General features: G+C 45.2%; 1 protein-coding gene across 1 annotated transcript; it reads right to left on the bottom strand.

The window, feature by feature from the left end:
* Positions 1 to 15,151: 15,151 nt before the first annotated feature.
* On the bottom strand, positions 15,152 to 16,684 carry LOC147708857 (uncharacterized). The gene is made up of 4 exons (XM_086925787.1): positions 16,595 to 16,684; positions 16,203 to 16,370; positions 15,885 to 16,094; positions 15,152 to 15,775 (listed from the first exon to the last, which is right to left on the bottom strand). The coding sequence occupies exons 1-4, from the start codon at positions 16,682 to 16,684 to the stop codon at positions 15,152 to 15,154; spliced, it is 1,092 nt and encodes a 363-aa protein (XP_086781913.1).
* Between the last annotated feature and the right edge of the window lie 489 nt (positions 16,685 to 17,173).

The raw sequence follows: 17,173 nt of genomic DNA, 5'->3' as shown, positions 1-17,173 counted from the left end.
GAGCACGCTGTCCAAGTGCGGGGCTCTGGGACTTGTGCAGCGGCATGGCGGATGGGGCTGGAGGCCCTTTTTTAATAAAAATAAAGGCCCTTAGAGCCCGCTGCCATGTGTGCTACTCTGGGGGCTTGTGCGGCCGTGCTGGGGCTCGAGACCCCGATTTTTAATATGAAGCCCCCAGAGCCCGCTGTGCTACCTGCGGAGCTCTGGGGTTTGCATCGGCTTGGGGGTCGGGGTGGGCTCGCGGCCCGTTTTATAAAAATAAAAGCGCCCCAGAGTCTGCGGTGTCCCATGCATGACTCTGGGGCTCCTGTGGGGTCTATTGTAGGGGGCGGGCTTGAGGCTCATTTTTGAAAATGTAAGCCCCCGGACCCCGCTTACTGCTGGCGCTGCTCTGGGGTCCTGGGGGGGCAGACAACGGCATTTTTCAAGGATCCATGTGGGTCCCCGATGGCGGCATGGAAGCAGGGAGCTTCCTCTTCGTGGCTGGTGTGGTAGGCCACGCCCCTTCCGTGATGTCACCAGGACTCCCCTGATATCACTGAAGGGGCGGGGCCTACCGCAGCAGCCACGCCGAGTAAGCTCTAGGCTGGGGGCTCCTCTGTGGCTGCTGGACATATTTAGTGCTTGCTGTTAGGGATTAGGTCCCCTCCTCTTTCTCTCTTCATGTACAACCGGTCACATGGTCTGATTTAGACGGGGCATGAGGCATAAAATATGCACCTACCTTCATTTCCATGCTTGGTTTTGACTACCGGTCGCCTTTGACTGGATATCCGATACCGATTACGCATTCTTGGATAGCCTTTGGACCCCTTCATGCTCTTTATTGGAATCGACGGCTGTTGGTTCCGGACTTTGGACTTTCCCTACCGGTGCATTTCTACTCCGAAAGGCATTGTCTTATTGTTCCTGTTTGCCTCCCCTTTTTGTGATACCCTGGACTCTCCTTGGAACCATACGCGGTTGCGAATTGAGAAAGAAAACGCTTCCGGTACTGTTGGTGGTCTCTCTACCTTGTTGTGTAAGGTTTTCGGGCGTTTTCTGGAGTTGATCCTAGAGGTCGTTTTTGTTTTGTTAGTTAGCAGCGCAAGTCTTTCGGTGGCCATCGAAGAGCGCTAATATTAGTACATTTTTGAGCCCTGGATTATGAAATCGCTAAGATAGCAAAGAAAGGTTTTTTTTTAGTCCTTTGACTTTTTCCCCTGTTCTATTACGGAGGTGGGAGCCTTCTTTTATTTCTTTTGGATCATTGAGACAGTTGCTGCTGCTTCTCTTCGTTATCCTTGCCAAATTTAAAAGGAGACATCCGGTGATTGTGCTGGTAAGAGGGTGCCTTCAATACAGAGGGTGGGGGGCTCGTGTTGTACATGAACAAAGAAACAGCTGCCCTACAGAGTTGTCCTGTAAACTAACCCTTATTATTCTGTTCTCTTGTCATTTACTGCAGGTGTCATATTGGGTGTGGGTCATTTCGTTACCACCGAGGCCAGCTAGCGGCAGGAGTGTTCTATTTCCCAAACATCCAGAAACCCCGTTTTTTCTTCCTTGTTTTGTTCCTCTCCCACCTTCTTCCTGCATCCCTGTGAATGATATGCTGTATTTTAATTCAGTACACCGCATTGGGGTTCGGACAGGGGGGCAGCCGCCGTGTTGTAGGGGTTGTATAAAGGGGGGCTGTGTAGAAATTATTGTGGTGGGGTGTCTATGGGTAGTGTAAGCATCATTATACATGTTCTTTATTTTTTCTAATATATATATATATTTTTAATCTTACATTCTAGGAGCCGTTCAAAAGAACACCGCTGAAAATACGTGTGATGTCAAGAAGTCTGCGAAGCCATTAAGGGACATAACAACGACTGTTCAGAATGCAGAGCCTGCAGCAAAAGGTGTGAGTAGGCGTGTGCGCCAGGACAAGCTCTGCACATACTACACGCGCATACAACAGAGAACCGGAACGGCTGCGCAATGTCAGATCAAGCCCTCCTTCAGCATGTTGAACAATCCTACAGGAATGTCTATTCTACACCAGGAGTGGGGCAACAGCGAAGACGTACTTACAAGCCCAGACAAAGTTAGGCCTGTTCAGTGTAAAAGCGATATGGCGTACCTGAACCCTCTCAAAGCCTCAACGACAGTCGCTGAAGATATGGTACATCCCCAAACTCCTAAAGCAAGGTGCCTCTCAAGATCCTGTCTTAAGAAGAAACACGGGGTGCAGGCAGATCCCTTAATCAAGACCCTTATGACGCCGTCTCCTATCCATACCTTGAAGTCCAAATAGTTTTAAATAAACTAACAGCTTCTGTAGAGGGGTTCCCCCTAGACCAAACCCTTAAACCGGCTATAATCATGCCTGCTGGGCTTAGAAGCTCAGAGGCTGATAATGCTCAGTCCCCAGGCACCCCTTACAAAGCTAACAGTGGGGGTCTCAAGGCATTGATAGGTATGGTCGCCAAACTTGATAGCCCCTCAGAAGCAGCGCACAAGGACCCTTCCAGCACGCACAGTGGGTATTTGTACACGGCTGTTAGACATTCACCCGCCCACAACCACGACAATGCCTTAGCCGATAGGGACCACGATTGTTTTGACGGTCATTTACACTCCCCAACCCTTATGTCACTTATCTCTCCGCCGGGAGCATACGACTCAACCAGCCCCACGCCCAGTGTAAGCCACTCATCACCATCAGCAATATGCGGCGATAATAGTACGGGTTGGGACGGTTAGTCAAATCAGGGTTTAGAGGACATATCTAGTGAGGACCCTTCCACGGCAGCCCCGGGGTGTTCGCACTGGGACCCGCTTTCTATGAACCCTCCGGTACCTCAGTCACAGAATGGTGTTGCGGCGAATGGGGCAAGTGGGGGTCCAGGGATGTTACAGCCTGGTGTACAACCGGCCACTGTATTCATCCCTAATCCGCCGCAATACGATTCTGTAAACCCAAAAGAGGTACTAGGGGCCCATATGAAAGACATACAATTGGCGGTCAGAAAGTTAAAACGACAAGTGAACACTGCCACCTTAAAACTAGGGGTGTGCGGTAGCGTCAACAGATCTGGGCTGGAGGCGCAGTGAAAGATACTACAAATGGTTGACCAGTGTAAAAGGGTTATCATACAAACGTGCCAAACAACAGTGGCCGACATTTGGAGTATCCCCTCTTGACTAGGCCGACGTAGGCCCTTAAAGACACAACAAGCCCTGGGTGTTAATAAAAGGAAGCATAAATCTAAATACAGCAACAAAGTCCCTGCATTTCTTACGCTTCCTCAACCGCAAAAAGGACATGGAACCCCTCAAGCAAGATTACATATTTTCACAAGCACAGCCTGAATCACATACACCGGTACAATGCCCCAGTCATTACACAAGTTCAGATGAGGACCGACCTTGGGCGGTGCAATTGGAGGGATCTCGGGGTAGAGTCCCAAAACGACAATCCCAGGTACACCCTGAAGGCCCTAGGGCTGGGGCTGTATCAGAGGTCTCTATGAGCACATCACACACAGACACAAACCATACTGTTCAGGTAGGAGGGGGTCGGCTGCCTAGAAATGTATGGGCCCGCAAAAAACATAAGTGGGCTACTAGCGATAAGCAACGCCGGCTTTTAATAAGTAAATTAAAGAAAGCCAAAATATGCGCTACACGGTGTCTTAAAAGGACCCCCAAGCCCGGCCTAAACCAGAATCCCCAAAATGATACAGCAGCAACTCCCCCATCAGTCAGATTCCTCAAGATGAGGATTCAGAGACAGTGTTCTTAGAGAGCGTCAGAACCTACAGCCGTGCTGTAGAGAGATTTAATGCTACAGAGCACTACGAGGAGTTTAGGTTTATTAACCTACACCGGATAAGGTCCTCCATGCACGGGCATTTAGTCATACAGCAAGCTGTGCAATCACTCATAGATAGGTTGATACGTGATGTGGTCCTAATGATTTTTTCCAGCCCCGCTTCCAGGGGCAGGGCCTTGACGGTCCGTTGTTCACCAAAAGAAGGGCCCTTGATGTGTTTGATGCTGTGGAATTTTTAGAAAACCTGTCAAAGCTTTTACAGAGTAAGGCTGAACTAGTCGCCTATGGCACTTTCAGAGTCATAGCCCTCATTGTAAGGGGTCGTGAGGGGGTGTTTCCAGACCTTTAAAGAGTGTCCTGTACAGTAAGATCATTAGTAAGAAACAACGTTGGCTGCTCAACTTTAACAACGGAGCAGCCAACACATGTCTGGCGGCCAGCATCGTGGGATTGTTGATGGGTCGCAACACCCCCGACGCTGTCATCATGTCTAGAGCAACTGAAGCCCATGAGGTTCTTGAAATACCTCCAGACCGCATGGTCGGCTTTGGCGACATAGGTCTTTTTGAGAACTATTTTGCCGCTACGGTGAAAGTTCTTTATCACAACGGTTCTTGGAAGTACTTTACAACCGGGGAGCGTGTGAAAAATAAGACTGTATATGTCCTTCCTCATTAGAATCACTTTTACGGTATCTTGAACCTTAAATGTTTTCTGGGAGTCAAGTACGTGTGCACACATTGCTACCATATATACAACACTAAGGCACAGCCTCAGTGTAAAATACATTGTAAGATGTGTCAGAGGGATGGTTGCATTGTAGACGAAAACCTGAAGGTGCTGTGTCGCACCTGTAAAATGTTTTGTCACTCGCAAGACTGCTTGCGCATACACCGTGAAGCTATTAAATGCAGCCCTAAAATGGACTGTCAAGAGTGTGGCCAGTATGTGTCGACAGAGCACAAATACAAAGGCATGAAATGTCCTAGGTGTCAGATTCCATGTAGGGCTGGATTTGTACACCAGTGTTACATGGTTAAAGGCAGACATCAGCCCAAAACCGAAGATTACATCGTTTTTGATATAGAGTGCACACAAGAGACGGGGGTACACCAACCTAACTATATTTACGCCCACCATCTAACTTCCGATGCCTGCTGGGAGTTTGAGGGGCGAACGTGCGTTGGTGATTTCCTTAATACGTTCATTCAGTCCAAATTCAAAGGGTATAACATGCTGGCCCACAACTCTAAAGCATACGACTCATTCTTTATTTTACAGAATATGGTTCGTGAAAAGGTGCAAGTGGAACTCATCACTCAAGGTTCCAAGCTGATGTTGTTAATGGCTGGGCAGTTACAAATAAGATTCATAGACACCCTGAATTTCCCACCCATGAAATTGAGCAAGCTACCAAAAGCTTTTGGTTTCCCCGGGTCTAAAGGTTATTTTCCACACTTTTTTAACCCTTGGGCGGACCAGAATTATGTGGGGCCCATGCCGCCTCCGGCCAGTTACGGGGTTTGATTATATGATGCCTGCTGAGAAAGAGAGTTTTCTACAGTGGTACTCTGAAAACCGTGAAAAGGAGTTTAATTTTCAAACTGAATTGAAAGCCTATTGCAAGGCCGATGTAATGATCCTGCGACAGGCATGTGACCTCTTCAGAGGTGTTGTGGTGTCTATGACTAAAAAAGTCAGGGTCATGAAACACAAAACGCCTCAAATGACTAAGAAAGTCAGGGTCTTGAAACCCAAGACACCTCAAATGCCAAAGTCGGTTGAATACATAGACCCTTTTGAAAACATCACCTTGGCCTCCATGTGTATGTCCATCCACAAGCACATGTTTTTAAGACCAGAAACTATCTATAACGGTAAACAGAAACCTTATTCAACCCCTTCTATCCAATGGCTCATGTACGTCTCTGAGAAGGAAGACATAGATATTTGGCATTCCTTACAGGGTGGTGAATACCGCCTGGGTCCCTATTACCTGGATGGGTACGCTGAAATTAAGGGCGTGCCGACGGCCTTTGAATACAATGGCTGTTTTTACCACGGCTGTCCTCAGTGTTACAAACCCCATAAGTTTAACAGACTGATGGGGGCAAAATTTGGACACTTACACAGACGTACTATGATAAGGGCTCAGTATGTTGAAAAATGTGGCTTTGCTCTGTGGGTACTATGGGAGCACGAGTGGTTAGAGATGGTATCAACCAACACTGAGCTACGTTCTTTCCTTCAGAGTCGTGATTTACCATAATCTCTGAAACCCCGCAATGCCTTATTCGGGGGGCGTACAAATGCCATACAGCTGTACAGGGCTGCTGGGGAGGGTGAGAAAATACACTATTATGATTTCACCAGTCTGTACCCATTCGTAAACAAAATTAAAGTGTACCCCTTAGGACACCCTACCATTATATATAGAGACTTTAAGCCCCTTTCCGAATACTTTGGGCTAGTCAAATGTGAAATCTATCCTCCAAGGCAGCTTTACTTTCCAGTGTTACCATACAGAGTTGATGGTAAGCTGATGTTCCCCCTCTGTCGAACATGCGCTGTGTTCAAAGAGGTTGGGGGTTGCAGTCACACCGAAGAACAAAGGATGCTCACAGGGACCTGGTGCACCATCGCGGTCCAAGCTGCCTTAGACAAAGGCTACAGACTCGGCAGAGTACACGAGGTGTGGCATTTTAAGAGGACCATGACACGTCTCTTTTCACGCTACATTAATTTGTTTCTCAGAGACAAACAGGAGTCCTCCTGATATCCCGATTGGTGTACTAGTCAAGCTGCAAAGCAGAAATACATCAATGCCTACCACACGCACGAGGGTATTCGTTTACGGCCAAATTTGATAGAGGTCAACCCTGCCCGCTGACAGTTAGCCAAACTCTGTCTCAACTCCCTATGAGGAAAATTCGCACAGCGTACACATATGTCAAATACGACCTTAATAACAGATCCTGACGAACTGTTTAAGTACCTTTTTGGACCTTGTTACGAGGTGTCCAGCTGCGAGTTCATCGATGACGAGACCGCTGCTGTGTGCTGGAAATACACAAAAGAGTATCCCACAACATGTAACAACGTAAGCATCTTTATAGCATGCTTCACGACTGCACATGCCCGTCTAGAGCTTTACGGTGTTATGGATAAACTCCAGGACCGCTGTCTGTATCATGATACCGACTCAGTGATTTTTCTGAGTAAACCGGGGGATGAAGATCCTCCTCTTGGGGATTATCTAGGTAATTTTACAAGCGAACTCGATAAGGATGAGTACATAATAGAATATACCTCAGCCGGACCTAAGACATACTCGTACAAAACGGACACCAACAAAGTGTGTATGAAGGTCAAAGGTATAACATTAAACGTCAGCAACACCCTAAAAATTAATTTTGACAGTCTAAAAGATCTGGTGCATGAATACTCTGCAGCGGCCGATCATGAAAATGATAAAACCATAGTTGTTAACCAGCTCTGCATAGTCAGATCCAAAAAGAAATGGGAAATTACAACACAGCCCCTACATAAAACCTTACGCGTTGTTTTTCACAAAAGGGTCCTGACTACTGATTATAAAACACTGCCGTACGGATAATAGGAGCATTAGAGAGGACACCACCAGCACAATGGGTACCCGATTACAGCACCCATTCTCCTGTGTGTTAGCAGGGACCTTATACTGCTGTAAAAGCTACTTTATAAAAAAGCTCTTAGACAATGCTGCAGGTGCTTTATCCCAAACACCTAATAACATTGTATGATTTTATTTGTGCTGGCAAGAGATTTATACCGACCTGTCCGGCAGCTTCCCTCATATCAGATTTATAGAAGGTATACCTGAGAATCTCAACAATGATGTGCTGCTACCCCGACCCGTGTAAACATGGTGATTGTCGATGACCTTATGCGTGAAGGTGGTGACCATCCGGAGCTAGAACAAGCAATTACTCAATATTCACATCACCGCAATCTAAGCATATGTTACATTGTGCAGAACTTGTTTTACAAGGGTAAGAACAGCCGCTCTACAGCACTCAATGCCTCATATCTTGTTTTGTTTAAAAATCCCTGTGACAAACAGCAAATATCCGTCATAGCTAAGCAGATGTACCCTGGGAACACACACTGCTTCATGGAGGCTTTTAACAACGCTACATCAAAACCCCACGGCTACCTGCTGGTCGACTTAAAAAATAATACTCTAGAAGACTACAGACTAAGGGCGGATATTTTTCCCCCTGATCTCCGAGTCGCCTACACCCCAAATACTAAGTCCCGAGCCTATAAAAAGCAGCGCTGAAGACCTTTAGAGACATTTGTAGCCAGGCCTTACAACCCCCAGTTGCTGACCATGTCTGAACGCCTACGTCGCAATTTGGCCCTCCTGAAAATGTTGGTAACAGCCAGTCCCCAACACCGAAAGGCCCTCCTCTGAGCTGCTTCTGACGATTTAGTGGCAGCCATTTTAAAAATAGCTCTCAACACCCTAAATGGCAACATCCCTATATCAAAAAGCCAGTTACAAGTGTTGAAGAAGAAGCGACATCTTATCAGGAAGCTCAGTAATAAAAGGGCATCACCAAGAAGAAACTGGAGAAACAGTCTGGGGGTTTTATAGGCTCATTGCTGGGCATAGCTATACCCGTAATTATAAGCCTCCTCTCAGGACTGTGATGGAGCATGCCTCAAAGATGTATTTGGTTCCTAAACAACAGTTGGAGAAACTGGGCTCCACTGTGGACAATGCCTGGGAGATACGTCGAAATGAGACTGGATGTTGAAATTAAAGACATTTTTAACCGGACGGATCTAAACCCTTACGACAAAGCTACCCTTTACACAAGCACCCTTAAAAATTTTCTAAGCTACTACAAACAGTGGGATACCGAAAAAAACAAGTTAACTTTATATGCCCCGGACTCTGAACAGCCAGCAGCGCCTGCGCATGCTACGCCGCCACAACAGCCGCAGCCTTCCCAGACCCCTCCCTCGGATATTTTTGTTGACGACCTCCTAAAAAATATAAGTCAGAGGCATAGGGGGCCGCGCAAATGTTGATGAGTAAGCTAGCCACTTCTAAAGACCTGACAGCGTGGAATGACCGTGGTAAATTTCTCTACAAGGGACAGCCGGTTGTTGATTCACACATGTACGATCTGGTCAAAGGTCTCACTCACCCCAGGATCCTAACACATCAAAATGCTCCTTGAGGCTGGGAGCAGTTTCTACAAGCGGCCGCTGAACTCAACATCCCTTTCACACTTGTGGGTAATAAGGACCACCACCGTATGCTTGAAAATTTAAAGGCGCCCCTCCCGCCATCACCTGCCGCTTCTGACAGGCCCCTACTAAGCATGGGTGGAAAATTCGTTACGCTCGCGGATTTTCGGTAAATTCGCGATCCGCGAACGCTCGCAAATTTACCGAAAATCCGCAAATTCGCACGCAGCAGATTTTTTTTTCTTGATGATACAATTTTGTGGCGTGCAGTGTAAGTTCGCAATTGCGAACATGTAGGTGCGGCGGGCAGCAACAATCTCGCACTCGCGAAATTACAAAATTTGCAATTCTGCACAAGAAATCCACTAGCAAGCAGCATAGACCTTCTGAAAATGATGATTTTTATCAGAATAACTCCTCAGGTTGACATTTGCCTGCCCTTTTTTTGGATTTGAGGCCTTTTGACTTTCTTTGGATCACTTTTGGATTAGAAATAAACTTTCACAAGTACGTTTGTTTGGGGCATTACATTTGCTGTTCTGCAGAAAAATGAGTTTTGCTAAACTGAAAGCCCTCAGCAGCAGGTGCAAAAGTTCAAATTCATCATTAGTAACCATTCCCTGTAGTGCTTCCTGACTGGGGCCCCTCCAGAGTTCAGTTGCTAGTTGCAACAATTGTATGACCCTGCTCTGACCCTCACAGCCGGATCATAGAATAGCTACAAGTAGGCCACAAAGGTCCTGGAAAAAAAAATTGCACTGCAACAGAAAGCAAATTACAGATAAGGAAGCAGGTGCCAGACTGGAATTTTAAAACAGTGACACATTAATAAATCAACCCCAAATTAATTCATGTCAGTTGAAGCAGGGCAGGTGTGCTTGCTTTTCCCCCCATAATCTACAGTGATGATGATGAACCAGAGGGTGGCATTGATGTACCAGAGGGTGGCATGGGTGAAACAGAGAGTGGCAGTGTTGAAACAGAGGGTGCTGTGAACCTGTGATGATGAACCAGACGTAGAAACAACATAGTCGCGACCGTTGCGTGCCGACAAGTAAGTTCGCAATCGCGAACTGGTACAAAATCCTCGCGAACTGGCAGAAACCCTTGCGAACACTATAAAAACAAAAAAATCCTCAAATTCGCGAGAATTCGCGGATTTTGCGGATTGCGAGTTCGCAAATACGCAAATTCGCGAACGCCAGATTCGCAAAATTCTATCCCCTCTTGGAGCAACCCCATGGGGCCTTCAGTACGGCGAAAAAGATGCATGTCCAAAACCCACATGTGGATTAATCCTTGATGTTTCTACAGACTTTTTGAATAACTGTGCCTTCTACGTGTATAACAGTGATTTTTCTTCATATAATTCTTTAGTAATGACTGTCAATATAATGCGTAACCTACATAACTGTTTGTAATAAACACTTTTATAAATTTTCAACCCTTCTCACTCGTCTTTTTAAAACATTTTAATTATGGTGTATTGGACAGCATAGAAATACAGAGTCTGAATGTGTGCTTTAAAAATTTCTTTATTTTAAACGTTCATCATTAACCATATATGTGTTACAATCCCTTACAATTTTGACAGACGCTATATTCTGTTTTCACAGGCCGGACCGAGACCCTTGTGTTTTCTTTTACATATTTCACAACTATACTGTCATTGTTAACAAGGTCACTCGAATATAGATTTAAGAAATTTCTAAACGACGTACCCTCCGGCATTTTACTGATAAAATAAATACAGTGTTCCCCGCATGTGATGGCTAGCGAATCCTGGACCCTTAGATTGTTATACTCAACCCTTGCCGCAGCTTTTTTCACAAACTCGAATATGGGTTTTGTATTGATACTGTCTTCGGGGAACTCCGATGTACTGTCAAACACCGTAACCTGTCACTATCTATAAACATGCCAACCCAGTGTGTTCCACCCTTGTAATGAGGATCGGTGTTACTAGGGTGCGAGGTCTTTCTGACCCTTTTTCGTCAGGCAGCCCATCGCTAGGGAAAACACCTAAAAAATATTTCCTAGCCTATTTGTGCCTGCTTAAGAAGTCCTGGATCTCCACAGTGTCCATTTCACAAACGTTTAAAGATAGTCAAACAAAATCTGTCTGGCGTGGTTGATCTAAATTAAGCTGTAAAATACCGAGAATACGATCATGCTCACATTCGTAGGTAACGGATTACTAAATTGTATTTCAGCTTTTAGATTTCCGTTTTTGACCAGGTTGTAGTGATCACCGTCTTCCATGTCAGGGGTCAGGTGGAATGCGATCAGCGTGTATCCGGTCCCATAGCCTTCTCTTGTCACGGCTACACCACAGTCCCATAGATGCTTCCCGGTTATCGAAACCAGCCCCTGGTATTCCCTGATGTAGTTGGAGTTTATAAAACTGGGTGTGTAGGGTTTTGCAGGAATCACGGTGCCCTCGTGGACCAGGGCAGCATAGTTGATGCTGTAGTGCTTAAAATTGAAGGGATTTGAGGTGTAGAAGCCGCTAAAAGCGGTATTGTCCATAAATCCGATGATGATAAGCTTTGGTAGTTGTCCCAGAAATAAATTCTGTTGCTGCGTTAACCTTGTACCGGTGGTGATGCTGAATACCTTCAGAGCCACTCTTTCCACAGCGTACTTGGCATTTGATATTTGCAAAGCGTCGGCGTGAGCTAGTCTGACACCCGGGGACACTTTTACCCTCTTTACAAACAGACTCGCTGACAGTATGTCCAACTTGTACTGTTCTGCATCCCCGCTGATGAGACAGAATGAATCCTTGTTACGCGTGAGCTTGATCTTAAGATCGATTCCGTTGATGAGCAGTTTATCTTGGAAGAATAGGTCTGAATGTATGCGGCCCAGGCGGTCAAACTGGCGACTGCCTGACGCAAAACTGACTCTTTTCACAAAGCCCTGATTTTCACCGTCCAACTCCTTGACTTCAAAATGTTCACAGGTGTCCTTGTAGAAGAGCCCCGATGAAAGCTGCGTGTCGAGGGCGTCGCTACTATAATTTAGAATGCTCTCGAGGTAGGCTCTGTAGGCGTACATGTTATCGTTCTGTGTGATGAGATGGTCGCCCAGGGTGATGTACACCTGATTAAAAAGGGTTGCGAGGGGGTAAGCTATCATAGCCACTTTAGCATCTGCTGCTATGTCGGAACCATCAGCTTTTACAATTTTACACATAAGGTGGAGTAGCGTGTTGTTGAGATCCAGATACATATCCGTGGACCCTGATACATAAAACTCTATAGGGGCCAACGGCGTCAAAGCGGCTAAAAGCGATACCTCCATGAAGAAGCTGTTTTCGATGCTTGTCTGCGTAGGCTTTAGAGTAAACAAGTGTAACTCGGATTTTGCGCACTCGCCCGATGCACAATGTACGAAGGCCATGCTTTAGTTTGTGCCGCTTTAAAAAATATTTACTTTAGAGGAGGATCTCTTCTTCTTTCTTTTCTGAGCACGCTTTGAAGAACTTTTTTTTATAGGGGGCCGGAGGTCCTCTGCGTCTCGATGCGCGGCGCTCCCTTTTAACACTCGTGTGCGGCTTGTACACTAAGCCAGCGCCTTCTTGCGGTTGTTTGTTCATGCGTTTGGCAACCGCCGAAGTAACAGAGCCAACAACATCATGACCAATGTTCGAAGCCGCCGCCTTAACATGCGGTTTTACAATTTCATAGCATTTTCTCAAGAATGGCATAGCTCTTCTAAAAAGACTGCGGAAGAAACCTCCTAGACCAGCCCCATACATTACAGGTGACCCTTGAAAGTACGGTGGGCCTCCATAGCGGGCCTGGTTTCGGTAATAGTCCCTGTACATTGAAGGGTCCCGTATGTTTTCACCACCACCATGAAGTCTGCTTAATAGCCTCTGTCGCGTCTTGGTCTTAAATGAAGCTTTACAATAACTTTCCCGTATTTAAAGGACACAGGCTGCGACTGATCGTCGAAGATCATAATTGAAATAGTGTCAAAATGGTTTTTAGAAACTGCTATGTAGTCGGGTTTGTTGAATTGAATATTGACCATCGTATTATTTTTGCCCTGTACACAGACACATCTTAACAAGGGCGCGTAACTATCGCCGATCCTCTGTGCCTCTACAATATCACTATACACATAGAGCGTGTAGAACACCCCGTTAATATCAGGGCACGCGTGATCCGGCTCGACCGGACTTTTAGCATTCTGTTCGGTTCCTAAAACTCTGCTTAATTTACCGGTACAGTTAAACGTGGTGGTGCGAATCGATGTTTTAAGAAACACTTTCCTTCTGACGTTATTTAGTGACAGATGGGTATGCGTATATGTTTCGATGGTACCTATGGCTTTGTTGATGGCGTCAACAACACTTAAAACGGTGGGGTAGTAGCCGTATGGGATGCTCTTGTGCATGCTCACCGGGTCCTGCTCACACTTTAGGTAAAACTTAGCCTCGGTCTGTGTAAATGTGTTCCAGGTTCTAGGGTATTGGATCTTGGTTAGGGCTACCTCCCAATCACCTTTCAGGTCCACAGCTTAGCCAATTTCACAGTATAATTAGAAATTTGGTTGTCGGGGAATATGTCTTTTGAAGCGTTGGACGGCTGGGTGATATAAAAGGGCGCTGTCTCCATCTTAACATCAGCCATTCGACGATCCTCAGCTCACACACCCTTCAGGGAGCTGGCCAGCACCCAACTGTTAAATTTCTCTGGCCACCCCCTCCATTTGACATATGCCTGACTAATAACGCCTCTACCTTTCCTTTTCAGAATCTTTTTCACCTTATACACCCTGTGCGGATCGTCGGGTATACTTTGTAACTCTTCCTTGTAAAATACCCAAAACACCATTTCCCCATCATAGTCCTTTAACACCTTGGCTGCTAGGCGTTTTCCCCCCCTGTGCTGGAAATTGCTTTATTACTTTATTCATGACGAGCTCAGCTCGTCATCAGCACAGCTCAACTGTGCATCATGACGAGCTGAGCTCGTCATGAGCATCGAAAGGGTTAACCTGTAGATATACAAACCCTCTTTAAGCTCCACACCTTCCAGTATAAATATTTAATCGCTAAAAGTATGTTGGTAACCCTTCGTAAAGACCCCTTTCAATTTTGAAATTCTTACGTGATCACCTTTTTTAAAAATAGGCTTCTTCACCTTTGTAGCGAAATTATGTCCGTACACAGTTCTCCAAACAGCTAACGAATTAGTATGTGTTACCTCTACGGGTGCTGTTTTGATGGTCCTGTGATAACTGGCATTATATACATCTAAAAAGGCCCGTAGAACATCAACGTATCTGTAGGTGTTGTGGGCCGTAAAATACCTCCACATCTTAGACTTTAAAGTTCTGTTAAACCGCTCTACAACCGCTGCTTTTACCTCTGTGTGTGTTACAAAATGTTAAACGCCGTGGTGCTTTAATAATTTCTGAAATGTGTTGTTTAGGAATTCTTTACCGGCATCTGCTTATAGTTTTTGAGGAATTCGCCCTTTCTCGAAGATGGCTTTAAAAGCGGCCGTGACGCTAGCCCCAGTTTTATCGCGTAACGCTTCTGCGTAGGCATACTTGGACAGCACATCTATAACGGTTAATATATAGTGAGCTCCGTTATTATGTTTTGCTAAATCTTGAAGGCTGATGATATCCGCCTGCCATTGATAATCTAATTGTGCATTAACGATTGTAGGCCGTCTCTTAAAATGTCTTCTGGCGGGTTTATGTAGTGAATATGCCTCCTCTCCTGATAACCAGTTCTTCACCAGATCTCTGCTTACAGGTTCGTTTTCATCTACAGCCCTTCTATATAGAGCTTCGGCTCTTCCCAAGCTGCCAACTTCCAGTGTATCATAATAAAGTTTTCTTAACAGGGACCCCGACATGTTATCATCCGCTACACACCAGGCAATGAATGCCACTTCTTTTGCATAACTGCCTTTTATTAAAAAAGTAAAGAAAAAATTTAACAAATCACAAACAGAGTATACTTTACATTTTTCACAGTAAGTGTTGTAAGGACAATTAACACTGACCCACCTTGAGGTGTAACATTCTATTACTTTGTTCTAAATACACACTATCATGTAACTTTAAATAAACCTCTGTTTAAAACAGTTTTCGGGGGGCCAAAGACCCTATTTTTCTATTTTTGTAATACAGATTACACATACGTCTTGCCACAAGTCTTTCTATCATCTTTCTGTTGAAAGTGGTGCCCATGCCCTGCATACCCGGTAATTTTAAGCTCGGGTCAGAGGCATATCGGATCTCATTGAGTGCAGATGTCAAGATTCTCAACATATCAGGGTGGACAAGCTTCTTTTCAGCGTACAACCCATACACCACCCTTAGCAATTTATACACCTTGTATGGATCTATCAAACTACAAATATAGCGTATTGTTCTTGCTCTGTATGATTCACACAAACATTTGTGAGCCTCCTGCTGCGGATCGTTGATTTGATGGCTGTTACAAAGGCTGTAATAGTCACGCCTGACACAGTTTAGGACCACCTGTGCAGCGAAAGCCTTAACTTCCTGCCTTGCATAGTAGGACTTGCCTTCATCTTCCTTTTCACACATGTCAGAGCCGCATACACACTTGTCGCAGCAATCACGGTTTTGGCATGTGGAACTTTCAGCCTTTTTTGAGCACCAAAGACAATTGAAAATTACATTGCTCGCTTTTGTAGACCGCCATTCTGGCACAGGCCTTTTTGGGGTTTCTCTCTAGGGTTCAAAAGAAGAAAGAATTACAATCCGTAAGTTGAAGAAATAAAATACATCGGTATGTTGGTGACCGTGCATAACATTTTCTTACTAACCTCTGCATATTCACCGCTCTCTGCGGCGGCTCTGAAATCTTGAGAGTCACTAATGTCCTGCGAGCCCCATCATCTTCGACCCTTGTACCAGGTTGTTGCAGAACACCCTTCCCAACACCCGTATCCTCCTGAAGGTCCATGTCTTCATAGATGGGTGTGCTAGGAGGTGCTACATCATTTTTAACATAGTTTATGAAGTAGGGGCATCCAACTGTGGTTGCTCTCTAGGGTCAAAAAGAAGAACATATTGACAGTTCGTTAGTTGAAGAAATAAAATAAACCATTATGTAATTGCCTGCTCATAACATTCTCTTTTTAAACATTTTATTAACCTTTGCATTTTCATTGTCTTCTGCGGCGGCTCTGAAATCTTGAAAGTCGCTAATGTCCTGTGATGCCACATCATCTTCAACGCTTGTAGCAGGCTGGTGCAGAACGACCTTCTCAGCAGCCTTATTCTCCTGAAGGGCCATGTCTTCATAGACGGGTGTATTAGGAGGTGCTCAGCTTCTTTAGCTTCCTCCAGGTCCATTGAACTAAGGCCTGCAAGCAGGCTGCCACTAAATGAGCCCTCACTTTCGCTGCTGTCGCCCTTAATCGGGGACATCCGACATACGCAATACAACATACGTGCTTCCATAGGCCTACATAGGCCATTGCCAAAACCAGTAACGTCGCAGTCCATATCCCTAGGGGTTTCTTGTTAAGCATCCTCGTACATTACCAGGGGTGTTAAACTGCGGTAATATCTATTGATAGTGGGCTGGGAGCCACCCAACACTGGCCTTTTCACAAATGGGTTGTATCTCTTCATTCTGATGTGTGGTGGGGGCACATTTTCGTATTCAGGCGTCTGCTTGCTGCACGAGGCTCTTAAAGATGCCTTATATGTATCATAGTGGTAAATAAAGTGAGCAACCCAATAAACCTTTGGGGGCTTGGGTAAAAACGTAATAAGAATGGGTAAGGTAGCCACCAAAGGAGTTTGTTAATTAGATTGAGTCAATTGTTTGAATGTGGTATACAGGTAACTTAATTGTCCTGAGTGAATTTAATTCCAAGCGATTGAATGAATACACATATACTTAGGACTAACTAAACAAGACAATACTTAACATTGAAACAATAACCAATGAGCATGTGTATAGGCAAAAAATAGATTTTATCAAACTTCAATCATAAAGGGAAAATACAATACAAAAGAATATGTAAAACAGGAATACAGGATGAATATCAGACAGTAAATCAAAATCACTGTAAAGCCTGTAGAACGCCTATCCAAAAATAAAAATGTAAACAATTC

The sequence above is a fragment of the Lissotriton vulgaris genome, chromosome 6, assembly GCF_964263255.1.
Source record: "Lissotriton vulgaris chromosome 6, aLisVul1.2, whole genome shotgun sequence".
Taxonomy (NCBI): Eukaryota; Metazoa; Chordata; class Amphibia; order Caudata; family Salamandridae; genus Lissotriton; species Lissotriton vulgaris.
This window is presented reverse-complemented; position numbering and strand designations above follow the sequence as displayed.